Raw genomic sequence first — 27,736 nt, 5'->3', positions numbered from 1 at the left:
AGGAAGGGGAAAAACAAGGTTCTTGCTGTACGACAAAGTGGAACAAGTAATTCACAACTCATAACTACCCTGGTCTACTCCTGAAGACTGAAAATACTCTGCTTTTATTGGAAGTGCATTAGAAGTGCGTGGTCAGGTAAATAAAACAAAATTATTTCTATTTCTTGCCTGGTCATGAGACCACGCTGTTCCAGAGCAAATTTAAAGTTCATTTCCTGCAAATATTGGTATATGAGATTTTAAAACCAGCTTTTGGTTCATGAAACTGGGATTTGAACTGCAAGAATACTTGTGGAAAGGGATCTTCAGAAAATAAATAATAAATAAATAAAAGGGATATTTTCTTCATTTTGAGTATTAACCTAACTTATCGCTCCCCAGCACAGCAGGGGGATTTTGGGTCTGGGACCTTGCCTTCATAGAAGGCAGCGTCTCCTATGTTTTTATCAGTCTCTGCTGTAGGCATGTGGTGCTATGCAGGCGGGATGAGGATGGGATCTTTCCTGGAGCAGAGCCTCCTTTCCTCCTCTGGCATCTCCCCCCTGCAGCCCACCTCTCTGTAGTGGCGTGCAGCTGCACGCAGTGACTCATCTCCTCTGAGAACGGCAGGAGGCTGGGTGGAAGTAAAATCGGACAAATCAAGCCTGAGGGCCACAAACCATTTAATATTCATCTGTCTCAAGGGTTGAGCCTTGTTCATGGTATGGAAATGTGGTCAGACAATGTGACGCAGAGAGCTGACTTGGAAGGCCCAAATAACTGTTTTTTAGCAATGTGTAAGATGTCCAGTACTGAACCAAACAGACTTCCTTACTTTATTTACCACGTGTCTTCCAGCTCTTTCTGCCTCTGAAATGAGAGTGCTAAGTCCTATGTACCCTACCTAAAACTACAGGGGAAATCCATTTAAAAATGACTTCAGTTTCAGAGTTCCTCAGTAATGATCTAGTGAAAGCTGCTTCCAATTATTCCACAACAGGAATAAATGTTATTTGATTTTGTTTGAAACCGAAACAAATTTAAGGGATTGCAAATCAAAATAGGGATGTGGGTTGGTACTAAACCCTGCATGGAAATGTTGGTAAGGTTATTTTGCCTCTGTGCTCAGGTATTCTTTCTAACTGTGTCTTTAAATACAGAGTTTAAAATATTATGTTCCACAATATTTTAATATGAATTGAATAGACAAAACCTATGAAGTTAACAAATCTGTCTTTGCTTGTTGAGAAGATCGGTATGGGTACAAAGGCAGATAATGGTAACAGGCAGAGCCTTAAGAAACAGAGAAGGTTTATAACTTATAGCACAACTCCACCAGATGGATTTTAGTTGAATTTCAGTTGTTTTTTTGTCCTTATAAACTTTATGTTCCAAAACAAGTGACTGTGAGAGAAACTATGCATCCACTCCTTTATTCTATGTGATCTGCATTTGTGAAAGTTGAATGCAAAAATATGAAATGATGTTTCATAAAATCAGATCTAATTATGTAAAACAAAGTATAGAACTGAACACCGGGGAAGACACATAAAATGGCTGAAATGTAAATAATCTAATCATAAATATGTTGATGTATAGAATGCCAGCATCAAATTCTGCATTACTTCATCTCCCATCTATGTAAATCTAATGGTCCAAGTCTCATACAAAATAGGCTCTTGATACTCTTCCAGCTAAAGTACTTGATCCAAAGCCCACAAAGTCAGTATGAATCACTTAAATTTTGGAAATCAAATGCCAATTTTTCTGCAGAAAGTTATCTTACATATAAACTGAAAGTTTTGCATTTTTCCGAGTGGAAACTTTGAAATTAAAAGTAATCCTGAGCATTGTAACAGCGATTCAGACATAATCATCTAGAATAACATTAACGGTCTCATGTACAGGCTACTGAAAGACATCATTATAGAAGATGTGATATGAAGAACTGTATTTAGGTGGCTACTTAGGATTTTCCTACAGGAAAGAATGTGTTGAAATGCTACAAATGTGCTCCAAATATGGTCCAGAATACGCATCAGCAATTGCTAATGATATATATTGCACTGGAAACACCTGCACTGTGCAGTCATAACAGAGCCTAAACTAGTTACAGTTTGCATAGTTTGAAATTATTTTATTAAAATGAATATCAATTTATTTGTACTTTTTCATCAAAACATCCTTGATGAAACGGAAAACACCTCCAAATTTGTTTCAGAGAAGAGAGCATTAGGACATATTTTTAAATTTACACATATTATGCAAACTATGATTCCTTCTCAAGAACAAAAAATCCATATGTGTTTCCACAGGCTCTCAACACAAATTGCCTGTCACAGTAAAATCTTGAAAACTGTACTGTAACCAAGATGATGAAGGAAAATTACTGCCAGACAGATTATACAGTCAAGAAAAACTGTGTAACTTATTTTGTGCCTCCTAGCTTGACTACATATGGGACAAATGCAAATTCTCCAGATGAAGTACAGCTCAGAGTACATAAATTTAAAACAGATAGTAGTTTGCACTTATTAAAGCTTGGCTTGGATCATAAACAGAGTGTTTTTTTTTTTTTTTTTTTTTTTTTTCTTCCTGAAATACCAGCTTTTCTGTAAAGACTGTTTTTTTTTTTTTTTCCCCTAAAGGAGCATCCATTATAAATAATGGTCTAGCCACCAATATTGGAAGGGCTAGACTCAAAGCAAATAAACTGGAAGACATGATTGATTAGAACATGATTATCCTGTCATATATTCTAGGTATCCTTGGGGGGGATGGTTCGGGGGTTATTGCTTACTGGCAGATACATAAATTCCTGGTCTGGAATATCCAAGACGTGATGTTAGGGCTACACAGATCTACGGGATGTGTGTGCATAGACAGAACTTTCCCCAAAAGTTAAATGTCTCAAGCAAGCCCTATAGTTCTCAGGGTTCTACTAATGGGACAACTTGTATGAAAAGTTCTTAGAAGCTCTAGGTTGATTTAGGCTTAGCTGCTTATAGTATGGAGCTAATCAGCAAGAAGTGTACATGTATATCGATTCTTCTAGAGAGGAAGTTCTAAATGAACAATAATTTTGAATGAAAACATGGAAGAGTCCACATTCAAGCATAAATGAGACATACTTTGTTGGGGCCTAGGGTATCACGGCTGAAATGAGATGGGAACACTTATGGCAGAAACAGCATGGATGTTGTGAAGAGGATGTGGCCTCCTTTCGCAGCACAGCCACGCATCCCTGTCCCAGGGAAAGTCTGTGTCAGATGCAATTTGAGATAATCCCAGTGCTGCGAAGCTTTTTAGGGTACCTAAAGTTACCACTTCTGCTTGGAGGAAGGCAGTTAATAGAAAGATCACCTCATTCAGTGGTGTAAAAAACACCTGCCACATATTGCTGTTTTTACCGAATAGAAGCCTCTGCATTTCTTGTGGGGAAAAAATGTGAAGAAAATATGTCCTGAAAAGTTGGAAAGTCAGTGGATATAAGTGCTGTAAAAGTATTATTGTGGCTCTGGGTTCTTGGTGGGCCTTGCTCTTGGCTCCTGGGCCTGGTGGCCACTGTGTGTGCCAACACTGGGTTTACTTGATGTGAGAGGACCCTGAGGGCCAAATTTAATCCACCTGGGTGGGAAGCTGAGAGGCCCAGGCACCTAGGCTGGAAATTATAGCATTTATTCTCAAAAAGAGTGGTCAGGCTTTGGAACAGGTTGCCCAGGGAGGTGGTGGAGTCACCATCCCTGGGGGTATTCAAGGAAAGGTTGGACATAGTGCTTAGGGACACGGTTTAGTGGGTGACATTGGTGATACGGTGATGGTTGGACCAACTGATCTTGTAGGTCTTTTCCAACCGCAATTGTTCTATAATTCTATGATCTGTGTCACAAGGGTTGGGCCCTGCTCTTCAGCAGCTGGGGCTTCCAGCTCTGGAGCCCCACATAGAAATATCAGCAGGGCTGATGGATGGCGCAGCCTGCAGATGGGTGGCTGCCGAATGGGGCAGCTCACAGCGCTGGCCCTGGGTGTGACTTTATCTAAAACCCAACGCGCCCCCATGGGGAATGGCAGAGGACCAGGGCCCCACAGCCCTTCCCCGGCCCCTGTCTGCCGAGGGGCGGACACCTCAGCGCGGCCCCGCCTGCCCCCCCCTGCAGGCAGTAGGCTCTCCCCGCAATCCCCTTCAGCCGAATGGACTCTCCTCCTCCGCGCGTCCCGCTGCCACGGCAACGGCGACGGGGACGGGGAAAGGGACGGGACCGGGCCGGGCCGGGCCGCCGGGGGTCGGTGGGGAGGAAGCTGGGGGCCGGGGAGCCCAGCCCGTGTCGGGGCAGGGCCCGGCGTCCTGTCCGTAGGTCAGGGCTGCGGCTGTTTGCTGCTGCCTTGCTTCGGGAGGTGGGACGACAAACAAACCCCAGAGCCACCGGTAGCGAAATAAACGAGCAAAGAAAGAAGGCCGCTGTTTCGGTAACGGGGTGGGTAACAGCCTCGCCTGGCAGAGCCTCCAGGCTGCTCAAGGCAAGTGCTGCCCTCCCTCCATCCCCTCATGCACTCCTGCTGTCCCCGCTCTGCAGGGACCCCACAGGGCCCTGTGACACTTGTGAGCAGGCGGTTATCACGAAATGTCCTCGGTGATTTTTGTTGATAAGACTGCATGGAGAGGCTATCCTGTTAGCATGGTCTGTATTTGGAATTAGAATAAAGTTGAAATCATAGTTCTTTGTTTAAACGGTGAAGATATACCACAGGTGGTACTCGCTTCTCAGGTGTGTGCTTCTCAGTCCCTGTGACACCTTTCCAGTGTGTGATAACATTAACTTCAAATGGGTGGCTGATGAGTGATGCTAGACAAAATCTTGGTTACATTAAGAATTCTTCAAAATAAATGAAGAATAGTGAATTTGAATTATTGGTAAATGGCCAGGACTCAGTCTAGCATGAAATCCGTGTTCATGGGAATGATAATTAGATGCAAGTTATAACATATACTGTATGCATGTAAAATCTTCTTGGATTTTATGGGTTTATTGATATGAAAAAGCTGTAGGAATTTCATAAGCTCTAGTAAAACTCATGTATTTAGAAATAAACTGCAGTAATCTTTAGCTGTTTTAAGTTATGAAGTTATCATTTGATTAGGAAGAAATTTGAGCTAAGCTGAGATACAGGGTAGACGGTGTTTGTGTTCATTTAGCTTTGCAGACTTAAACTTCATTTAGCAGAAGCACCAGTTTTTGCTTTCTTCAGTTGTGCTGCATATCAATTAGCAGCACTGAGGAATCTGCTAGAACGATGAAATTTGAGTACTGGAGTGTGTACGAGAGCAGGCAGAAAGGAGGTGATATTTACTGCTTGATTTATCTGCATTGATGAGTTGCTTTACTCTCTGCCTCACTAAAAAAATGTTTTATGTGTTAGAAAGAGAAAGGATCCATAGGCAGACAACAACCTCTCAGAAAAAGGGAACTCTCATCTGTTTCTGAATTACAACTTTGTTTGCAGGTACTGGCTTGGTTTATGAGGAGTTACAGTTTGGGTTTTCCACAGAAGTACTTAACTTGCTTTCAGTGGAGTTCTCTGGCAGTCCTCACAGCCCATCGCGTGGGTACTTAAGGACGTCCTACAAGCTTAAGAGGGTGTGTGTTTCCCCAAATGGTGCATGTTTAACTTTCAGACTCTTACATTGAGACCATAACATTCAATGTTTAACAGCTGTTCTCATGAACATTAAGGTTCCATTTGCTATTACAATTGACTAATATTTAATAATGGTTAAATGAGTTCATATATTTTCTTGGAACAATTCAGGTTTATGATCACCTGCTGTCTGTCCATGACACCTGCTATCAATAACTTCATGCTTTTATTTCAACCAATATTACAATATTCTTGAAACTTTGTGGATTGTTTTCTGTCTGACACTATCAAAACTTGAAAGCTACCTCTTTAAATGTTTGCTTCCAATGGAACATGTTAAAGTTTATGGAAATAATGTTCATGACATGAGTCTTTCCCTCCTTGGGCTTGTTAAGCTGGCCCCAGTCATTTACCTCCATTTTTACTTTTCAGTAGTCTTCAGGCTACATCAAAACCAGAGCATTATCCTGCCTGTCTAGCTACACTAGTCCCACTAGCACACTGGAAGAACCTTCTGTTCTAAGGTAATAGAATCTCATTTTATCTTACAGTATAATAAAAGAATAATTGTTATTGGGAAGATGGGGAAGAAGGAAGCGCTTGCTTTTTCCAGCACAGTAAGAAACGTTTTGTGAGCACATCTGACATTTCTGTCCGGGCTGAAACATCATTGTTTAGGTTCCACCAGATGCTTTAAACATAGGTTATACACTATTGATGTGCATTTTGCTTCATGAATGGGGGTGTCGTGAGCATGGCCACTAATGGGCATTTTCAGGTTTAGGCGTGAACATACTGCTGAACTTTTGCTCTTGAGCTCAGTTATACATTTGATGTATTTCAAATACTAAGCTTCTCCACATCATTTAAGTCTTGCTTTCAGCTGGAATCTGTTAGCCAACCGTTGAAGAACAGTTTCCAAATGGCCTGTCAGCTGGAAGTCTCTGGACTTTGGCACTGTGCTTGAAATTGAGTGTTGGCATGTTTCTTCCAGCAGCCTACTTAGCTTGTACTAGTTATACTGCAAACATTCAAGTGCAGGGAGGGTATGGATATTAAGTTTTGTTTTGGACTCTTTGCTGTATAGATCTGCTCGTTGGAAGAGTATTTTACAACCTTGGGGAAAAAAATATCTTTAAAACATCACTGTCTTGAAATTTTGAGAGTAGGTAATAACTCTGTCTGCTCTGCAAGTTATTATGCTATTTTGAATCAATTTGTATAGGATTGAAGACATTTGTCATTCCAAATCAGATGAGATGGTTTTGCAGCCATTGTTACTATTTTCTCCTTCTCTGTGCTTTCTATGAGTCTGGTTCAAGAAAGCTGAAATTTGTTTAATATTAAGCTGCTTTCTTTGAACTTTAGGGAATTGCCCAAAAGAAACAGACAAGTAAATATTTTCCCTGGTACCATAAATGTAATAAAAAGTTTTTCTTTCAGTTAGATTTAATCTAGGGTTGGTTTAGGTTTTTATTGAATTTCATATAAACCGCTTCTACTCTTTGTTCCTCTCTTTCTGTGTATTAATAGTTCTTTGCTTTGTAACAAATTTTTACCATTTTAATTTCAATCAAATTCCTATTTCAACAGGTTGCTAACCGTAGATCATTCAAATTTTTTCTCTCTCTCAGAATAGATTGTACTGGGAATCATGAACAGCAGTGGTTTTGTAATACTCCCAGGTTCAAAAAGTGGAACCTCAGTGAGATTAAAAGCAAAGTAAGTGCATTTTATCTGAATATGATAGAGATATTGTTTCAGCATTTTCAATATGTTTTAATGAAGCATTAAAGTAGAAGAACTTATTTGTGTAAGAGCACAAAGAATTATCATTAAAACATAAAATTGATCATGCAATCTTCACAACCTTCACTTACGTTTCACTTCTGGTATTTTCCCTATGCTTTTACGCTTGAGCCTTTCTTCTTTCTTAGGTTTTAGTCTACTTTCTGGGTAAGGTACAGGTCTTATGACTTTGTATGCTAACATATATAAAGAAATACTAATAAAGCATTCACTGGGATAGTTCATTTCATCATCATTAAGCAACAAATCTTTCTGAATACAGACACAATTACATCACTTTACATTGGCACTATAAGTTTATATTGGAGGAGCCATTATCACTGTGAAAGCCAAACCAAACAAAAAAACAAACAAACAAACAAACCAGAAACAAACAGAACAAACACCAACAAACCACAAATATCTTTATAGCAGTGTGGGTTTTGCTGTATAATCTTTCTGTTCCCATGGCTATATCATGAGAGGGCATGCAACTTGGCAGAAACTTAGCTTGTCTGTCAAATAGGATGACTGTGCCATTTGAACTGTAAAAACCGCTCTGTGAGGAGGTATTCTTGGGTGCAAGGATTTTGCACCTGACCTGCAATTCATTTTCCATTGTTGTTTTCAGTCAGAAAGGTGACCTCCCTTTAATAACAATTTTTTTCGTCTTGCTGCTTTAAACTCTTTCAGCTATCTTACTGTCTTTCACATAATTTCTATTGCATATTTGATCATTTTAACTTTTCTAGAACTGTTCGAGAATTGCGGTTGGAGAAGGTGCAGTTAGAAATGGAGAATAAAGAGATGGAGAAGAAATTACGGCAACTGCAATCCAACATGAGCAGAGAAAAAGAAGAGAGAAAGTAGGTGAAATTTCTGTTTAAAAAATGGAATCCAATGTGATGCTGCCTTTGCATCCCTCCCAGACAGGATCTTTTGCAAAGTGTAGAATTCACAATGGTATTCAGTCTCCTCTCTCCAATCTTTCTTTTCCAGTGATAGACTTGCTACTTTTAAACTCCCATGAGAAACTTTGTTTTTTTAGAAGTAAATTAACAAATTCCCAACAGGGATATTCCTTCAGAGGCAGAGATCCCTTTTCCTCACTTATTTTATTTTCTTCTTTTTTTCCATGTGCCATTGGATTTGTCAACTTGGTTTTAAAGAAGGATACAAAAAGTTGTTGCTCTTGCACTATTCCTGTCTTTTGACATTTCTGGAGAGGATCCTGTTCTTAATATTGCTTTAATCCTGTTTTGCATGCATCCGTATAGCTTCTCGGAAAGCTGTTTTCTGTGTGATGGAAAACATGGCTCAGAAAGTAAGCATAATGTAATGATGCAAGTGCTAGGGTGGAAGTTTTTAGCGTTGGCCGTTTTACTGACGCACTCTAAATGTTAGTGAATCTCTGCAACATCTGCTTCTGCTTCTTTGTATTTCTTCCTGATGTATTTTGACCCTGGAGGCACACCTACTGTTGCGCAGTGCCTTGGATACATTAGTGCCTTAGTCTTGGTAATTCTAAAGACTTGCTTTTGGCAGCTCTGTTAGCTTTTAATTGAGCTGTTGAGGCAATGTTTTCCAGATAGCGTGTGGCATTGTTTTTCCCCATATTGTTCTCCTGGCCTTGTACCTGCAAACCCTGATGGTGTTTTTACTTCAAATGATAGGAACCATTGGCATTTGCACCACAGCTGGGAAGATTGTTTCATTCCCCTCCAATAAGTTTGCCTTCTTGTTTTGTATGCTTTATTATTATTATTATTTTACAAGAAACCAAACACAATGTAAAACAAGGTAGATTATAGTCATTTAAATACCTGAAAAATATTATGCATTGTGTATCTGCATTGAAGCTTAAAACCCCATGAATGTGCAGAACTTGTGCTCAACTAGCATACTACAGTGCAAATAACACTGTAAACGGGAATGATGAAAAGTATACAGCAGTAGGAAAAAGCAGGCTGAAAATAATCAACACCCTCATGACCAGTTCCTCTGGGGACCTTGGTACTGCTCTTCTCATGTGGCCCCCCAAAAAAGTTTTTTCCCCGTCCTTTTTCATCTCCCTTTTAAATTTATGTATATGTATATGTGTGTGTGTGTGTGTGTGTATATATATATATATACACACACATATATAAATATATGTCATATATTCCCAAAGTAACCTTCACTATTAGAGTTGGTGGCTGCCATCAGCTATGGAGTCTGCTAATAAATCTCTTTGTGAGTGAACCTGTCCTAACATCCTTTATGCAACAGTGTGCTATAGCTGAAAAATACCATCTCACCTCCCTTAGTCTTAAATTCTTCCCCACTGTCTTCCACATTAGTCATAGTAGTTAATATCTAAACTGACATTCCCTGAAATCTGTATTTTAGGTGTGTATGCATGGCTTGTTAAAAGATGTTGTGTTTCAGCTGTGCTGGATGAATGCCCTAGGGTAAATTGGGATAATGAAGACTTATCTAAAATGCACTTCTGTTACATGTTTATTCATCAGTTAAAATTCAGTGGAAGGGAGGGTCTTGTGTTATGGGTAATTGGTGACCGTATAAACCAGTGTTTTTTGTGATGCTCTGTTCTTATTTAAAATCCCAGAAGAAAATGTATATGCTTCTCTTGTTTCCAGAAGACATGATGAGTAAACTCTTTCTTGCCTTGCTTCATAGGAAATCAAGCGCTTATCACTGGAAATCTGGACAGGCAGGACCAATGACCATCCAAGCCCGAGTTTTGTCACAAAGCAAAGAAAAAAATAATAAGGTAATAGGCTATCAGTATATTCGCAGATAAAGCTATTTTAAACAAAAGAAGGTTTAGAAAATTAATGCTACACAATATGGTAATTTTAAATACTGTAAAAATAAAAGATTGAGCAATTCTGAGTAGAATTTGTAGCTGTTTATTTTTCCATGCCAATCTTATGTTTCCCTTTGAGCTGGAGGAACATCAAGTTCTGTTTGGTGATCTGTTGTTTTTTGATTGTAATAGATACTGAATTGGTAGAAGTAATGATTATTTGCTATTGTAAGAGTTTAATTTGGTACTGGTGGAAGTCATCAGGAGCTTGTCTTTCAAATTAATTAGGCCTTGTCTAGTGTCTATTGTGAATCTGTAATAAAAGACTCCATGTGAAGTTTTGAGCACAAGTTTACGATCTTCACAGATATTAACTCTGAGAAAGGCACATCATATTTAAAAATACTACAGGTACATCTTTTTCTTTTCCTCAGTCACTGTGTAAAGTAGTACTGTCATATGAATGGCATAGTGAAATGTGGTTCTCTCTCTTTTTTTTTTTTTTTTTCCCACTTCTGTATGTCTTAAGATGCTTCTGCATTTCTTCCTTCTCAGTAAGCACAGAAGAGGAACACAACTTGTCATGTGGTTCATAGTACACAGGAGGATTCCTACATTTGTCCCTTGAGGACTGATGCTAATGGGTCAAATGCAGGCTAACCAGATCTCTGAAGCATTCTTTTTAACAAGGGCCAACAACGACTGGATATTTTGAAATGTGGATTAAATTTGTCAATGGAGTCTTGTTCTATGAGGTCCTCGCTCGGCCCTGGAGAGGGGTGTAGAACTTTTCTAGTCAGCCATTGAAAGACGTTTGCTTTTTAATATTTACAAAATAGGGTATTTCCTTATTTCTTTTTTAAAATGGCTAAGGCAATTTTGCAGAAACTCTCCAAACATATTAAGCAGATAAGCAGATGTGTCTTAAGAAACTTGAGCTGAAAGTGGTTAAAGTTGGTCAAATTTATAAGCAGCCTTTCAGACAGTGTTATCACTTCAAACTGCAATAACCTACTCTCAATATTTCCTTCTGTGGTGAAATAAAATCATCACTTTAATAGCTTAGGCTTTTGTCCTTGAAGCTTTATACATCCTGGAAGCAAGCATTAGGTATATCCACGATCAAACGATGTTCATGAATGCTGTTAAAATACCAATTATGATAACAGAACTGATGGTTTTTACTCATTCCCTGAATTAGTGTGAAAAATCTGTAGGAGATTTCCAATCCAAACTACTTCAATTTAGAGATACTTCCTATTTCCTTTAGCAGACATTGATGTGTCTGAAGAGGCACAATAGGTCTGAATGGGACATAAAAAGAGAGCTTTATGATTTTTTTTCTGGAAGCTATGCTATGTATGTTGTGGTGAAATGGGAGCTGTTAATTAAGGGAGACCATTCAAAACTGGCTGAAATGAAGCCTGTGTAAGTCTTAAAAGAAAAGCAGACAATGACAACTTCAGACTAAGCCATCACAGTTGCTATTTGAAGTCTTTTGAAGCAGCAGCAGTTTGGTGTGAAGGTCTTTTTCAGCCAACGCACTCAATTTCAATAAAATTGCCTACTTGCCTCTGAGTAGAAGAGAGAGGATCGGAATGAAAGGGTTTTCTTTAACCCACCTCTTTCTCCTTCCACTTCTCTGAGACAAGTAGCTTAGAGCTGTTACTACTTCAAAGTCTTTGGATTTCAGCTGTGTTGGCAAAGGAGAAGAGGCAAAACTTTCAAAATTAAAATGCCTGCAGATTCACAGGGGTAAAGGGTTGAGGGTGCAGTGTGGACCCTGTGGAGGGAAAAAAACAAGGAAAAAAAATGTTGAAAATGATCAGTTACTGGGGTGCAAAATCTTGGAAGGATGATGAGGGGAAACAGAATGAAAACCATCTAATTCCTCCCTTCTGGCCCCCAAGGTCTATAGGTAGGTATATGTGCAGATGGCTGGACAGATTTTCAGTCTGTGCAAATGACTTCACTGGTTGAATTTTGAGGTTAGGTCACTATGGTTGCGAAAGTTCTGCAGGTCTGTACATGCGGAATACACTTGCTGTGTACCTAGTAAATAATACATGCCTAGCTATTTTCCTAGAAACAGTAATTTTTTAATTTTATAAGTTATATGTGCATTCATTTTCATTAGCACCTTAAGCTTCTTTTTAATATTCATACTCTAATACCTTAATGTTTATATAAACATACATAAATATTTTTTCATATAGGTTTCTTCAGGAAAAGTGAAGTTGCAAATACTGAAAGAACAGATGAAAGGTAAAGGCATCTTTGTTAAATTAAAACTCACAAAATTCTGATAGTGTTTGATTCTGGGAGGTTGCTGCAATTAAATAATAAGGAGGAAATCAGAGATTGGAATAATTTTTATTTTTATCATATATATATATATTTTTTTCCAGAGCCAGTGAAAGAACCATTTAAGCATGGAATGTCAAATTCTGTAGCTCATGAGAAATCTGAAGTGAAGGAGCTAGCATGTGGACAATGTGAAACTAAGAGCAGGCTGCTGGTAAGTAAATTACACACTATATTCTGCTGCTACAGAGTATACATAATAGCTGTGTAGTAGTATCTAGTTGTACTTATAATGTATAGCAAAATGATTTATCTTGGATTTTTCTAAGCTGTAAACTGTATGTAGTCTACAGAGACAAGTCATCTGATGTGGGATTCACTTTCAGGCTCCTTCATGTAAATATGTACATATACACCTAAAACACAAGGGCAAGTCTAAATGTTATGTTAGTGTTGCGTGTGCTAGCTTTTTTGTACATTGTGCTTGTACTATGGTAGTTAATGGAAGTTGTATTAGTTGCCTCCTGCCCTTTTATTAAAAGGAATTATTTTAATGACAGTGTTGCCACTTTGAAATTATAATGTCAGGGAACACTGGTCTGAACTTTTCACCAGAAAAGCTAAGGCTAATGCAAGATTTTTATACTTTATTTTTGCCTTTTGTTCAGCTGCTGGGACAAGCAAGTCGTTAAAAGGATTCTCTAATTCTTTTAGAAGGTCCATTTGAGGTGCCAAATTCAACTATTAGATGCACAGCAATTTAAAAAAAGGAAAAATATAGTTAAAATGTTTGAAACTATTTTGATCATACTTTATTTAATATAACCTTACCTTGCTGGAATTGAAGTTACAGTAAATTTTTTTTTCACTTATATGTCAAAATATTTTGGTATGTTCTATATGATTATATCCATGTTAATTTTATGATTGCTCAGTGATAACTACTTAGTTCACATGAGGTAAAGGAAGGTTTTACATCCTGATCTCATGAATGGCAAAGAAACAGATAAATAACTGTTATCTGTTCTTTAACAGGGAGTTTCTTTAAGTTGTATTTTTTTTAATTGACTCAGCATGTGAATGTAGCTGAAGAAGACTAAGACCACACCACGTGTTTAAAATAAGCTGTAGGGTTGCAGGCAAATAGGGCAAATTGAATAGTCTGTGCACACTCTGTAATTTTAAGTACTTTGATAAGCACCAGGGCAAGCGGTTAATTCTGGCTGCTTTCTGAGTTGGTATTTTCTGGCTATGTTACAGTGGAAATTAGCATTATCGAGTATGAGGTGATTTTTATTTAATAAAGAGAGTTTGCCTCTTAGAAAGTGTACATAGAAAGCCTAGCCTCCAAAATATGATAGCCCCTTACTATTCAATTATTCAATTTCTGAAGTAGTTTGTGGAAAGAGAGTAGATCTATTGTTGAATGAGGAAACGACACTTTCTTTTAAAGAATGCAGTACTTTTTTTTTTCTTCATGTAATCTTCATCTACAATATATTTGAATCACTTTTACGGCAAATTAGGACACTTGGAGCTGCTAGTTCTCAAAAGCAAGAAGATCCCTGCGCACCAAAGCCACCTGTGTTTTGCTCCCTTGGATTCTTTGACTGCTTCCCCTTCCCCTTCCCCTTTCCCCCTCCCTTCAGCGGCCGGGTGTGGGGAGCCGGGCGGCTCCGGCTGCCCCCAGCCCCTCGGGGCTCCCTCAGGGGTGGCGGGGCCGGGCCGGGCCGCCAGGGGCCGCTGCGGCTCCACGGTGCTGCCGCCGCCGGGCAGGCCCCGGCCCGGCCCGCCCTGATGGCCTGAGTGTGGTTCCGTGTGTGTGTGTCTGAGGCAGCAGCTCTTTCACCTCAGAAATATTTGAAATTGTCCCATCCTTGCTTCGGGGATGAGTGAAACTACTGCTTGCTTTTCCCGCCTCCCTAAATTCACCTGGAGCTGTGCTTCAGAGCGCTCAGCTCCTGATCCCAGGAGGTCTCCTGTGCTACCGCTGGCTTTGAAGACAAAGCGGGTGGATAGCAAGGTGGTGTTTTATCACATCTTAGGTTACAAAGGCATTACTTTGACACTATTGAATGTGAGTTTCTTATCCACTAGTAACTTTTACAGTTAAAAATTGTGATTAGAAGGAATCAAGGTTACCTTACTGCGAGAATAAAAGCTAACAAAAATAGAGAAAATGTTGGTAGGGGCATGACAGAGTGCAAGCCAATGTAACTCTTTCTGTTCTACAATATGAGGTTTTCACAAAGACAAATTTTGCTTTTCAATAATCACTCGATATAGTGTCCTGTTATTCCTTTAAAAATTGATTGTTTTATTCCTTCTTCCTAGAGAGGTAGTTCTTTCACTAATGCAGAAAATTATAAAAGTTGTTGGTCTGATAAATACATCCCTGTCAAAAGGATACTTGCTGATAGTATTTCAGAAGAAAGATGACATCATTTGGTACAAAAAATTCATGTGGAATTTAAGGCAGTTACAGAAGGTTACAACATCTACTGAGTATAGAAATGCCAGCAATAAATAATATTTTTGGCATGACATGTTATGCTGAGTTATAAAAATATTTCACCACACATACTTAAAGGCAGGCTCTTTAGGATTATTATTATTATTTTTTTTAATCTACTGTAGCAGGTCTTTTGAACCTAGAAATGAGAACTGTGTGGTAGCAGTAGTAAGATAACAATGATATATCTTGACATTTGTAATGCATTCTTTTTTAGATGCTTTTTTTAAAAGGAAATGTTATTTATCTCATTTTTTAGTGGTAAACAAACTGAATTGAGATGTTGGAAGTTTATTTGTGGGGATTAAAGGTCATGCAGCAGTTTGATGGAAGAATACAAGGATTTAAAATGAGAGTCATAGAGTGCTGTGAGCACTTCATCTGTGTGAGGAGAGTTTCACCTTAATTGTCTTGATTTTTTTTTTCCCCTTTTACTTGTCTTCTTCCCTCTTCTTTCCAATCCTACTCTGAAACTAATTAGTAATTGTTTCTATTAATAAAGGGAGCTAACAAAACAACACTGCAATTTTGCAGAGATGCAAAAAGTGCTTTTTTGCATTTAGAATAGAAAACAGTAGCTATAATTCAGTTTTTCGTAGGGAGAAAGATTATTGCAGTCCAAGTGAGATTCTGCAATTATTAATCTAGAATTTTAGCTGTATAATTGAGGAGTATTGGATGTTTTTAGAGAAATTACACAGCAGAAAATTTAAAGGCAGTCAGTCTAGTGAGAATCTAGAGTCGTGTTTTCTAAAAAAAACTTATGCTGCTGCCTCTCTTTCTTGTCCCCTTACTATTGCTGCTTTGGAAATCAGTGTATTTGATACCTGTGTTGGTTTGGCATCATACTGGGAGAAAATTAGCATCTGACTTCAGCTGCTGGGCAGTTTAACATGAGGCCAAAACAAATAAGCTTTGTAAGGATTCTCTGAAATCAGCTTTGCAATTCTTGCAAATTGCAAAATCTAGCTTCTTTTTGGAAGCAATTGAGCAGTATGTGAATAAAAATGCCATGTTGTTTAAACAAATAAGCTAAGTCTTACAAACATTGATCAATTACTACATACTGTGTGCTAGAGTACCAAAAAGAACCATACATAATGCAACTGTTCATTCTCAAGAAGAGTAGTTGCATAAAGCTACGTCAAAAAAACTATTTCCTTCAAATGTGACTTCTGAATTCTACTGTAGTCTAAGATTATTTTCTTCATGTGGTGAAAAAGAAATCAACACAATCTTTAGCTGTGTACTTTTGGATGCATGTGCATTAGAAAACAGAATGAGACAAAGAGAATGGCAATTACAGAGACAAATTTAATTGTTTCTCCTTTAGTATATGTTTGTCATCTTTATGTGTTTTAGCAACATGTTGGTGAAAAAACAATCATGATTAAGGAACATGACAAAACATGCATGTTCATACAGTAACCATTGAAACTTGTTCATCCAGCAGTGCAGTATAAGAAACAGAGGAAGACAGCAAAAGGAAACAAGTAACAGCTATTTGAAGCAGTTAGTGTCCTGGCATGCTCGCTGGTATGTCAAAGTACCATTTAATGCGTAACCAGCAATTGCAAAGTTGCTGGGTCGATTATAGTGTAGAGTAGGTGGAAATGAGAAGATGTGAGTAAATTCTAGTTTTGCAATGACTGCTTGACATCTTTGACTCTTTAAGATTAAACGTTTTGCCTGTACCTCTTCTGCTCATGTGTTTTGGTGGTAAGAGTATGTGCTATGCTTTACTTTGACTTTATAGACAAATTATCTTCCCTTTTGGCCTTTCTCTGTGTGTAGAAAGGATTGACATAAAATAATTTTCACTACTGCTTGATAATCATTCAAGGGTTGGTAATCAAAATCTTCATATTACATTTTAACAGTAATTTTTTTTTTTGGTTCTACTATAGGTTGCACATCAGTGAAGTTCCAGTGGAGCAAAACTCTTGATCTGTAGCAATTTTTAGTCAGTTATCTAGTTCTTCCTAGGACTTTCCTGGATTTTTAAGTGTGAACTGATATTCCAGTTGGTTTGTCCTGTGTCATACCCAGTGGAGTATTCAGATTATTGACTTTTGTTCATGTTTTTGCACTGGGATTATTAAAATTAGTATGTGTTTGCATTGCCATCATTCTGTTTTCAATATGCAGTTCTCTTGCTACCTTCTGTTTTGCTGTTTGGTGGAAAGTTGGATTATATTTATATTAAATTAAAGGTTTTGTAATGTTCTATCAACAGACAGAAGCCAATATGCATTTTGGAAAATTGGAAGTTGTCCATCACTTCACCAACGAAGTAAATCTGAATGAATCTAAAATTAATCATGAGGAGAAGAAAGTAAACTGCAAACATCAGGTCACTTCAAACAGATTTTCATCTTTGCCAGTGTCAGTAAGCAGTGCTGAGGTAGTACACAGTTCAGAAACAAAAAATAAAAATATTGTTAACATTTTTGACATCTTAAACAGAGTGGTCTTAGGTTTCTCACATTGTACCAAATGAGGGATCAGGCTATCAGACTTGCTCAGTCTGTTAACCTCTGTTTATGTCTCTGGGCATAATATCTATCCTATACATAGGATGTAGGCTACCTGTAACTACTGCTTTCTGCCTACTAAAAGTATTTAAATATATATTTTTATGTGCTTATACTAGTGTTTTTTTTTTGTTTGTTTGTTTGTTTGCTTGTTTGTTTTGTTTTTTTTGCTCTTGATAGAACATTGCAATTCAGTCATGAGCAAGATCACTTGAAACAGTGACTCTGTTTACCAGGGTAGCTAAACTAAGGGCAGAAAACAGGGTGCTCCATTTCCATAGCTAATAATAAAAATGTTGGTGCTGTTATGTAACTGGGGAGAGGATCATTAGAAGTGCTGTATTAATTATGTTGTGGAACTGATTTAGGAACTCTTCTCGGAATCAGCCTGGACAGGCCTTGACGATCAGGACAAAGGGTTATTACTAAATGGTACATTTAATGAGGAGGAATCTGCAAAGTCTTTTCAGGAAGCTTTGATTCGATGGAGAAATGGTAGTTGTGATCACAGAAAAGAACAGCATGCTGGCAAGGTCCTATCAGGTTTGAATTTTTCTATTTTAATTGCACATTAAAAACTTGAGTGGCCATTTTGATGAGTTAGCAGCTAGTGAAGATAGGTGTTCTGTTAGAGTAGTAAATGTTTTTTCTTTTTTTTTTTTTTTTATAGATATATATAATGTACATGTTGTTGTTTTATTAGAATTTTTGTAATTAACTGTTACCTTAGCCGGATTGTTCAATCTGTGTCTATACTTTTCTATAGCATTTTTTTCTCATTTAAGAATTTAATGTGAATGGTAATGCCAAACCATAAAGTCCAAGTTTTTAACTAAGACAAAGAACGTGCGTGGCTTGGGACTTTGTATGTTGTATCAAAGTATATTTTCTGTTTACATTCCACAGGCTCCTAATATTTCTTTGTTCCAGTGAAAAGATGCAATCACTTCAAGTATTCATGGAAAAATACAAAATAACTCTTGTCTGATTGGATTTGTGCAAATTGTCTTCATTCATTTGTCTTCATTCATTGTCTTCATTCTTGGATTTTTGTACAAAAATACACAATACCGTTGTTCCCCCCTGCACTGTTTTGGCTTTCCCCAGTTTGTAGTAGTCTCCTTTTATATGCGAAGTTGCAAGGAATGAGGTTTTACTGGCTAGTGCTACTGCTAAATATATTGTGTAAATATGTTTTTTAAGATCTCATGCATCTAGAAAGTAGATTTCTGTGAATTAAAGGCAATCGTATATGTCAAAGGATTTACAGGTGCAATGAGAAATCTGTTATATATCATTAGGTGCAAGGAATGCTTGCGTATGTTGCTGCTTATCTGTAGAATATTTATGTGTGTCTTGAAATTTATTTACTGACCTTTTAGTCGTAAAAGGAGAAGCTGGGTAACCTTTAGATATGCAGTCCTATCTAAATCTAAGCGAAGACCATATTTTCTGCAGATTCTGACAGTCTGTGAATTCTTTCCAGCTGAATCCAGTAAATCCAAACAAGTTTGCAAATTATTTATGTGACTCCAAACTCCCTGTTTCTTTTTGTCTACTAGAATTATCCTGACACTTTAAATTTTAGAATTATGCAAAGACTTAGCTAGGCATAAGCTACTAATGTGACATTCATTCAAAAATAATGTATCTAAATAGCAAGTTTATAAATTTGAACTTTTTTTTTTTAATAATTCTACTAGAGTCTGTTGGAATTTGTGAGGTACAGACCAATCTGACTAGTGTGAAAGAACGTTTCCAAATTCAATTCAAGGAGGGTGGCCTGAGCTACGTGGAGAAACTCTTGCTTAAGAAATACAGAAGGTATTGTAGAAATTGCTGGTGCTGGTGAAGGTCAGAAACGCTTTATAGCATTAACAAAATTGCATTGAAACTTTTTAATATTAGCTATATTACCAAGAGTTAATTAAGGTGACAAAGTACTTGATCTTAAAAAGTATTAACTATAGCCAGAGTTGATGACTTCGTGTATCAGAATTACAGCAGAGGGAATATTTGGAGAGATTCTCTCTGCTATCGGTGTGTTGTAGAATTTGAAGAGCAATAATGATATTTGGAAGTCTGTTTTTGCTACAGGAGTTTTATAGAGAAAAAGAAGGAAGATCTTCATGATACTTCCATAAATATAGACGAGTTACTTTGTTAGTCCCTGAGGTGTGAGGTCATTGCACGGAAATTAGGAGTTGCTGCTTTTTAGCAGTGGTAAATACTGATGCAGTAAATAGTGTGGATTTTCTTTAATGACATAAAAAGACTTTTTTTTTTTTTTAATCTGTTTTTTTTTTTTCTTTTCATTTTTTTTTTAGAGCTGCTGTTGATGAAATATCTGGTAGTTGCATTAAAGATTTAAGGCCTATGCAAACACAGACAGTGCCACATCAGGCTGTGATTGGAGGAGGTGAAAAAGGAGATGATGATGATGATGATGTCAATGATTTAACAGGTATAATAGTTTTTTTTTTTTTTTTTTTAATTGAAACTAGCTATTAAATATTTTGGGGGGAATTTTTTTTTGAGTATGATTTCTGAACAGTTACTTAAGCCCTTTCTACCTTTAAAAAAAAGAGTAACAATAAAGAAGAAAGTAGAAAAATAAAAGTTTTGCCTTTTTATAAGTGTATCATAGGTGAGAAAAAATAAAAAATGCATCAAATTAATTATATTTCATAGTTGAAGAGGTGAAGAGATATTGGACATCTGTATTTAGAGAGCTGGTACCTAAAACTGTTCCTGAAACTGTTCCTGAAAGTGCAGAGCCCACTCTGAAAATTGAATTTCTTGATGATGTAAGTATGTAGTCAAGAACTTCATGAATCTTCAGAGTGATCTTAAATGGTTTGTTCAAGTAGTGATCTATTAAAAACTTAAATTAACAACAGTTAAATAGTTTCTAAATAAAATATATATCTATCTATACATACCTGTTCCCTTTTACAATAGTTTTCTCTTGTGTCCGTGGACTCTGAATGTATAGTAATTATACAAAAAAAAATCTATACACTTTTAATCACTTGAGTTCATATTCCTTTTTGTAATCATAATCAATTGCTGAATATATATTTTTATAACTTAGTCTTATTGCACGAACTTGGAAGAATCATGTAACTTTTTGGTGACGGAAGCTGGGGCTATAGAAATGAATAACCAAAGAAAAACTGAACCACTTGAAGAGTTTGAAAGGTATGAGAAATACAGAGATTATTTGGAACAGAAAAGGAAGTAATCCTAACTTCTGATTTAGTTATATTCCTAAATAGCAGGTTCTTTTCTTTGCAGACAATCATACTTCATATGAATGGGGAGAATCCTTGATTATAAATTGTTTTAAAGCACGGTTAAAATATATGTCTGCTCATCCTCGTCACAAGACATAGTCTTTGGCAGAGTCATGACACTGTCAGTTACTACTTTCCCTTCCTTTACATTTCTTCCAAGATACTGTCTGAATGCTGTTTGTTGTCCTTGAAAGTTGTTCTTTCTACCATTTCATAGAATCACAGACTGGTTGGATTGGAGGGACTTTAAATCCAATCCAGTTCCAATCCCCTGCCATGGGCAGGGACACCTTCCTCTAGATTTTGGCTGCCCAAAGCCCCATCCAGCCTGGCCTTGAATACTTCTAGGGATGGGACATCTACAACTTCTCTGGGCAACCTATTCCAGTGCCTCACCTCCCTCATAGTAAATATTTGCTTCCTATTATCCAACTTAAATCTACTCTCGCTTAGTTTTCTTGTCATTTGAGTGACCTAATGATATGATGACTATACTATTAACTGTCTGTAACTGGAGATATATCACTTTGAAATTTCTTTATTTTATTTGCTTGATCACTCCAAATGTTAAACCATCTAAGATATATTCCTTCCTGTTAAACCGTCTAAGATATATTCCTTCATATGTTTGGAATTAAAGGTAAAATTACTCTTCTGTATGCTCTTAACTAAGTAGGAGCAGGGACTACATGCAGACAAATATGTAACATGTCAGTATTATGTGCTGACATTCATATAACTAATTTTGTAAATCCTGATGAAACTTAGAGCCCTAATATTGACTGTCATTTTAAATGATATGTGTGATTCTTCTGGCATGCCACAATATATTCATGATAAGATGTGCTATATTTTCTTTTGCTCTTCTGATCTTTCCTGCTTCGTCTGTTTCAAAGTTTTCCAGCAGTTGCAAGTCAGAACAACACACTACTAGACTTTTTGCCAGAAGAAACTGTGGGCACGATGAGAAAGTCATCGTGTCATTTAACTGCCACAGCTGACACTCCGTATCTTTTGCATCTTCCTCTTGACAGATATCCTGTTTCTTCTGAAGAAATTTTGCATGGTAAATTTTGAAAACTGTTTTTATTATATAAATTACTATTTTGTCACAGGATAAAAAGTAAAATGGCTATGTCTTGTATAGACAAAGCAAAGCAGTGTGTAGAATTATTCACAGTCTAATAAAATGTATTTCAAACCATTATTACAATTTTTAAAGAAATATTTCAAAATTGCCATTATTGGAGTTTTTGTGTTGACTCTACCTAGACTATAATGGTAACTGTGAAATGTATTATCATGGACTAGTTGGAAGTATGTTAAGAGTATTATCAAGATTTACTCTTTTCATGAACAGTGATGTATGGGAACACATGCATTAGATATGGAACAGGTCCTGCTAGCTGGTAAGACTGGTCTGGGTATGTTAGCATCTCAGGATATCAGTCAGGAAGCTGATGAATATTAACTGTTCTTTTTATTTTATGCCATAATGAAAGCCCTATGAAAATTAAAATATAAAGCTTGAATGGAGGTTTCGTATTCTAATCTCATAAAATATAGTAGACTTGCAGATTGTAATTCATAGCAGTTTCCATTTAAGAAAAAAAAAGGCACAATTTTGTTTTTACTCTTGTAGAAAAAATGGTTGTCTGCAGTGTTCTTGAAAGAAATGCAGAACAAAAGGACACTATCGAACTAAAGACTGCGGGAAGATCACTCAGCTCCTGTAAACTACCTGAGAAGACCTCTGACCCTAGTGAACTAATGAGCAACAATTATCTCTTCGAGATACAATTGCAGAAAAATGATAAAGATTCACAAGAACTGGATGGTGGCTGCAACAGCCAGAGTTTGGTTATGCCTGTAATTACAACGTCCTCAGCGGTAAAATGTTATGCTTAGCAATTAAAGATATATAAACTGTAGCTTAATCTACTTTCCCAGGTTATCATGAGGAACATACCCTGCTGCTGAATTGGTTGAGATACAGTGATATAGTTACCACAAAATACTCTACCTCTATTTCCCATCTTCCTCCAGAAAATCCCTCAAAGCAACCAACAGTAGTTTTCTTCAGAGGATTGTTATTGCTTCCATATTTCATCTAAGGGGATGGAGGCTTTCATACCTTCTGCTTTGTGTTGTCAGTCTTCTGTTGATACTTTTTTTTTTTTTTTAAAGACCTTATCTGAGAAGATAAAATAGCCCTTCCCATGTTAGTATCAAGGTTGATACACTTACCTAATCTAAAATATTCAAAATGTTCTTTCAGTTAAAAAAAAAAAAAAAAAAAAAAAAAGTGGAAAGAAAAAAAGTCTGGAGAAAGTTGGAACATTAGATTTAGAGTCACTGTATTGCTTTAGCTGATGTTTACAAAGATATTTGTTAACAATCAAAGAGCCACTTCTAATGTCCACAGTCAGTCAACAGAAGAAGAGACTCAGACTCTTGCAAAGTTAGCAATGGAAGATTATAGGATTTGAAAGCATTGTATCATGTAAAGCCACCAGCCTTTTGAATATCCATTACACTAGGCTATCAGAATCATTCTAAGTTTTATAAAATGAGCATTTTATGAATATAAATTTTCCAGGGCAATTTATGAAGCATTTTCCTGTTTCTAATCTGTTTGTGTTTTATTCAAGTTACAGGATGTATCCAAAATACAGAAATCTGCTTCTCCACAGTATCGGGGACTTGAAGGTTTCTTTGTTGTAGGCGTAAACCCTAAACAAGTAACGCTGGAAGCAAGTTCTTCACTGCCTGCTGACTCAAGCGCAATGAAAAGGAGTATCCCATTTCCAGGTAATGGCATATGAAATCCTCAAACACAATACTTATTTATCACTGCCACTGTAAGACACCCCTCACTTTATGTAGCTTGAATCCAGCTTACTTTTAGAAGTCACTTTGGAGTAACAATTATGCCAGCATACACAACTGGTGGTGTGAAAAGATGAAACAAATTCACTACCACTATTAAATCACATTAATTTAGAGCCATACATTTGTATCCTTCTCTGTATCACCTGGAAATTTGGTTCCAGTATTTCTGGAAATTTCTGCTTTTCCTTGTGCATAATATACATCACCAAAAGGCATTGTTAATGCTATTGCTTCTAATGGTATATGAAACAACACGTGACATGATTGGCAAACATGAGTATTAATTTGATTTAGTATATCACTTGAATTTAAAAATTATTATTGTTATATGCTTGATTATATTATGTGCAGAAAACTTGATGCATGACTTCTTTAAATCACAGAAATTAAATGCAGAAAATGTAGTAACAGTAAATATGTGTAAACACAAAATCAACAAAGATTTTCCTCTAATACTTCTTATTTCAGGACATAAGAAGTGGGTTGCTGACAGGAGTTTAAGTGAATGTGCTGATGACTCTGTAGTTCAAGGTGTCATAGAAAGTCAATTGAACAGATCTTCAAGTGGTCTTGAGACTCAAAATAGAATTTCTCCCCTGATGGTAGTGTGCCGATCATACTCAGGTAAGGATAATAAATATGAGACCCTACTTTAACAGGTTATTTTTCCTGATACTTATTTTTAAGGATGTTTGTTACCTTGTTTATTTTAAGCAAAGAATATAGTTTAGTGATCTACTCAGTTTAGGTGCTCAAGCCTGTGAGATGGGAGTCATAGCACTGGCTTCTTCTCTGTTAGGATTGTAATATTTATGTATAACAAATATTTTTGGAATCTTTCAATTTTTAATTAGTCTTTTGAATGGCAACAACTGATAAGGCAGAATCTGACAGCACAGAATCTTACGTTATTTCAGAGAAAACAACATTAAGTTGAAATCTGTAAAACAGCATGCGACTGTCAGTGCGCAGTGTGTGACTCCCCATAATGCACCACCATTAAGCAGATATGGCTGTGGTCAGGCCTGGTAATCAAACTGCTGCTTCCCAGAGATGAAAACAAATATTTCAAGATTTGCTTTCTTCAGTTGTATTATTCAACAGGAGACATGCCTATAACTTGTGTTTGATAGAGCTTGTGTATTCCTCTTCATTACATACCACAATGTCTGTTGTGGTCTCCCCCTCCTGAATGTAGTGCAAAGTGTGTGAAGTTTTACAGAATTTATGATGAAATCATTTGAAAACTTATAATTGGCACTTACATAGGAATTCAGCCTTTGTAAAAGAAACCTTTTTACCAAAGATTTAACTATCAAAAATTCATCATTAATTCATCATAATACTCAGAAAACATTCCTCAAAAAACTCCATTAGGGGATTGATAGTAACACATAGAGGGGAAAAAAAAAGAGAGAATGTATCCCCCTGTTCTTATGTTTAGAGATGTGGAACTGACAGGTGACTTTTTGTTCCATATGGTGAATAGAAGCAGAAAAACAAACAACAAACCATTAATATTGCAGGCGTTCTGGAGTTTTGGCAGATATTTAAATCACCATGATGGATTCAGCTGCTAATAGGAAGACATTAACCAATACTTTTATAACGTTTTTCTTTTATAAATGTTCTTCACAGTCTCGCAGTGCTTTAAATGAGCAGAATATGAACAGTCACGGAAATATCAGTCTGATTTGTTCCAGCTAGAAAGAAGCACAGTTTGAGATTTGTCTGTACTGGCTGTTCATAACTGTTCTTGCCTTTCTTCTGATTATATAAATCATATTTTCACTCATTAAAACTACTGTTTTATGTAAGCATTGATAATATTACAAAATTAAATGCAATGTCAAATGTGGTTGCTAATACATTGACAACATAACCACCAGTTGCACAAGGCACGCTTGTAACACCTATCATAACAGAAGTTCTCTTTTTTAGTGACAATCTGCATGTCTAAATCTTTGAGCTTTTATGAATGTTATTATGAAATATTGTTTTAAATATGAGAGGAAAATTATGCCTTTTTTTTTTTCCATTTTGAGGTTTTTAAAATACCTGTTAAAATAATTTAAGAATTTAAAAAGTGATTGGAGTAAAGTTTTCTTTTGCAAGAAGATTGCAGCAAATTTTTTGCTCAATGTTTTGTCCTGTGTGGACTTCTGATCTGGTTATTTAGATATATAAATAAAATTAGAAGCTTGGTGAAGCTCTTGGTAGAAGCTCTGTGGTGATTGTTTTGATTTTAGGTGATTTTTATAACTTCATCTGTACATTTGTATTTTGGGTAAAATGACATTTATATACCACTTTGTTAGAAATTGTGACTTTGTGTGATTTCAGGGAATGAGTCCAAAAGACCTCATTCGGCAGATATGCTACAGCATAAGCTGACTAGAAGTTGTCCAAAAAATATTCAGCCAAGACCAAAGAGTTCGCCTATGCAAACGTTTAGAGTTGATGGTGAGATACCAAAGCATGAGTGCATTGATGTAACTAAGCAAGATGAGGATCATTGGAAATATATTGCTGACCAAGAAGCCCTACTTACTCTGGAAAAAGAATTACAAAGTTATGCAAGTAAGTGGCAATATTGCCTTTTTTTTCCCCTTTTATTCTTGTAATGAAAACAAGTAGCCATTTATTTTGTTATTATTAGATCTAACTGATATTGGGACGTATGTAATTGAAGATTGATTTATTTCTTTTTGATCATACTTCAGCCTACCCTTAATTTAGTAGAAGCAAACTGTGTCATGCAGCTTTCCTTTTTTTTTTTCTACTTTCCTCAATTTTGTTGGAGAAATCTAAAGAATATGATAGGTACTCTTTCAGAGCATGGATTTCTTTCAAACAAGTATCCTGAACTTTTTGTTTACTGAATTTTTTGTTTATATTTTTTACTGAAATAATTGAAAATATTTCAGGTTCACAAGAAAAACTTTACAGCTTAACTTCTGAAGATGTAACCTCTTCTAGCAGATGCTTGAGGAAGATATGTGGAAACGTTACAGATTTCCATAAAAACTTGGAACTAAAAGACCAGAACAGAGATGATATACCTGGGTAAGTTAAACTCCCCAAGTATGTTTTTATGATACTGTAAAATGCTTAATATGCATATTAAACAAACATATTGCCAGTACTGAAATAAAGTCTTAACTTTCCGATTTTATTTTTTATCCTGTTTACAAATGTTAGCATGACCTATTTTGTGTTCTGGTATTTTGTATCCTGGTGTTTTAAGTCAGTACTCTCAAATTTAGAGTAAAGTGATATATTTTGTTGTTGAGACCCTAAATTATAAATTTGGGAATTTCTGAAAATTCTGAAAAATTAGGTCACTAACTTTTTTTTTTTTTTTTTTTTTTTTCCCCTGAAAAGAAGCTCCTAATTTACTCATCTTAGGATGTGGGCTTTCTATACCTAGGCCTAATAGTGACAGTGTTCTTTTGCCTTCTTGTTTAAGATGTGAAAATATATGTGATAAAAGCTGAGGGGGATATAATGAATATAGTAGCTTGCAGTTATGTATACTTGCATACTTGTATGTATACAGTAAAAACTATTTTTCTGCCTTTTATTTCTGTGTATGTGAACATGTCTGAATTGCTTTAGCTAGAGTAGCTTGAGGAATTTGAGCTGCTAATAATCATTGTTGTGTATTTCTTTTAAGGGGCTGTGATGAAGGCCAAATGGGTGATAAGGAAGAAATTCTAGAGGATAAACGACAGGTTCTTGCGTTACAGTGAACATGCAAAGAATTTAATGTAATTTTTATCTTTCCATATCATATGAAATCAAGAAGCAGACAGAGAGGTATCTTGAATGCTGCTGATATTATTTATTAAAGATTATTTTGTAAACCTGTGAATAAAAAAAATGTTAAAAATCACTTGGTTTTGACTCTTTTTCCTGGCATAACCAAGTAACAGAATAATAGAAAACTTGAGTCTTGTATTATTTATTATTCTAGTGTTGAACT

The 27,736-nt window shown here is 36.5% G+C and overlaps 1 protein-coding gene across 17 annotated transcripts; it reads left to right on the top strand.

Moving 5' to 3' along the window:
• ZBBX (zinc finger B-box domain containing) lies at positions 1 to 27,646 on the top strand. Of its 17 annotated transcripts, none has more exons than XM_038183963.2 (21): positions 1 to 136; positions 5,482 to 5,615; positions 6,049 to 6,140; positions 7,251 to 7,338; positions 8,157 to 8,270; positions 10,084 to 10,177; positions 12,430 to 12,478; positions 12,622 to 12,731; positions 17,266 to 17,433; positions 17,932 to 18,106; positions 19,267 to 19,387; positions 19,891 to 20,027; positions 20,255 to 20,370; positions 20,658 to 20,764; positions 21,756 to 21,925; positions 22,502 to 22,749; positions 23,511 to 23,670; positions 24,220 to 24,375; positions 26,095 to 26,331; positions 26,679 to 26,817; positions 27,428 to 27,646. In XM_038183963.2, the coding sequence occupies exons 4-21, from the start codon at positions 7,271 to 7,273 to the stop codon at positions 27,501 to 27,503; spliced, it is 2,445 nt and encodes an 814-aa protein (XP_038039891.2). In that variant the 5' UTR covers positions 1 to 136; positions 5,482 to 5,615; positions 6,049 to 6,140; positions 7,251 to 7,270; the 3' UTR covers positions 27,504 to 27,646. The 17 variants fall into 17 exon arrangements, with proteins under 17 accessions (XP_038039891.2, XP_038039895.2, XP_038039892.2 ...); XM_072042503.1 differs by lacking the exon at positions 1 to 136 and adding an exon at positions 4,164 to 4,497 and having other exon boundaries at positions 6,052 to 6,140; positions 7,256 to 7,338; XM_072042502.1 differs by lacking the exon at positions 1 to 136 and adding an exon at positions 4,164 to 4,497 and having other exon boundaries at positions 7,256 to 7,338.
• Positions 27,647 to 27,736: the final 90 nt, after the last annotated feature.

This window comes from Anas platyrhynchos, chromosome 9 (genome assembly GCF_047663525.1).
Source record: "Anas platyrhynchos isolate ZD024472 breed Pekin duck chromosome 9, IASCAAS_PekinDuck_T2T, whole genome shotgun sequence".
Lineage (NCBI taxonomy): Eukaryota > Metazoa > Chordata > Aves > Anseriformes > Anatidae > Anas > Anas platyrhynchos.
Note: the sequence above shows the minus strand (reverse complement) of the source record. Positions and strands in the feature narration are given on the sequence as shown.

Excerpts from the sequence above, each read along its gene's own strand:
- ZBBX (XM_038183965.2), top strand. The coding sequence starts at position 7,271 with ATGAACAGCAGTGGTTTTGTAATACTCCCAGGTTCAAAAAGTGGAACC. Across the intron at positions 12,732-17,265 it reads AAACTAAGAGCAGGCTGCTG|ACAGAAGCCAATATGCATTT; the intron begins GTAAGTAAATTA and ends TTCTATCAACAG. Across the intron at positions 19,388-19,890 it reads TTGCTTAAGAAATACAGAAG|AGCTGCTGTTGATGAAATAT; the intron begins GTATTGTAGAAA and ends TTTTTTTTTTAG.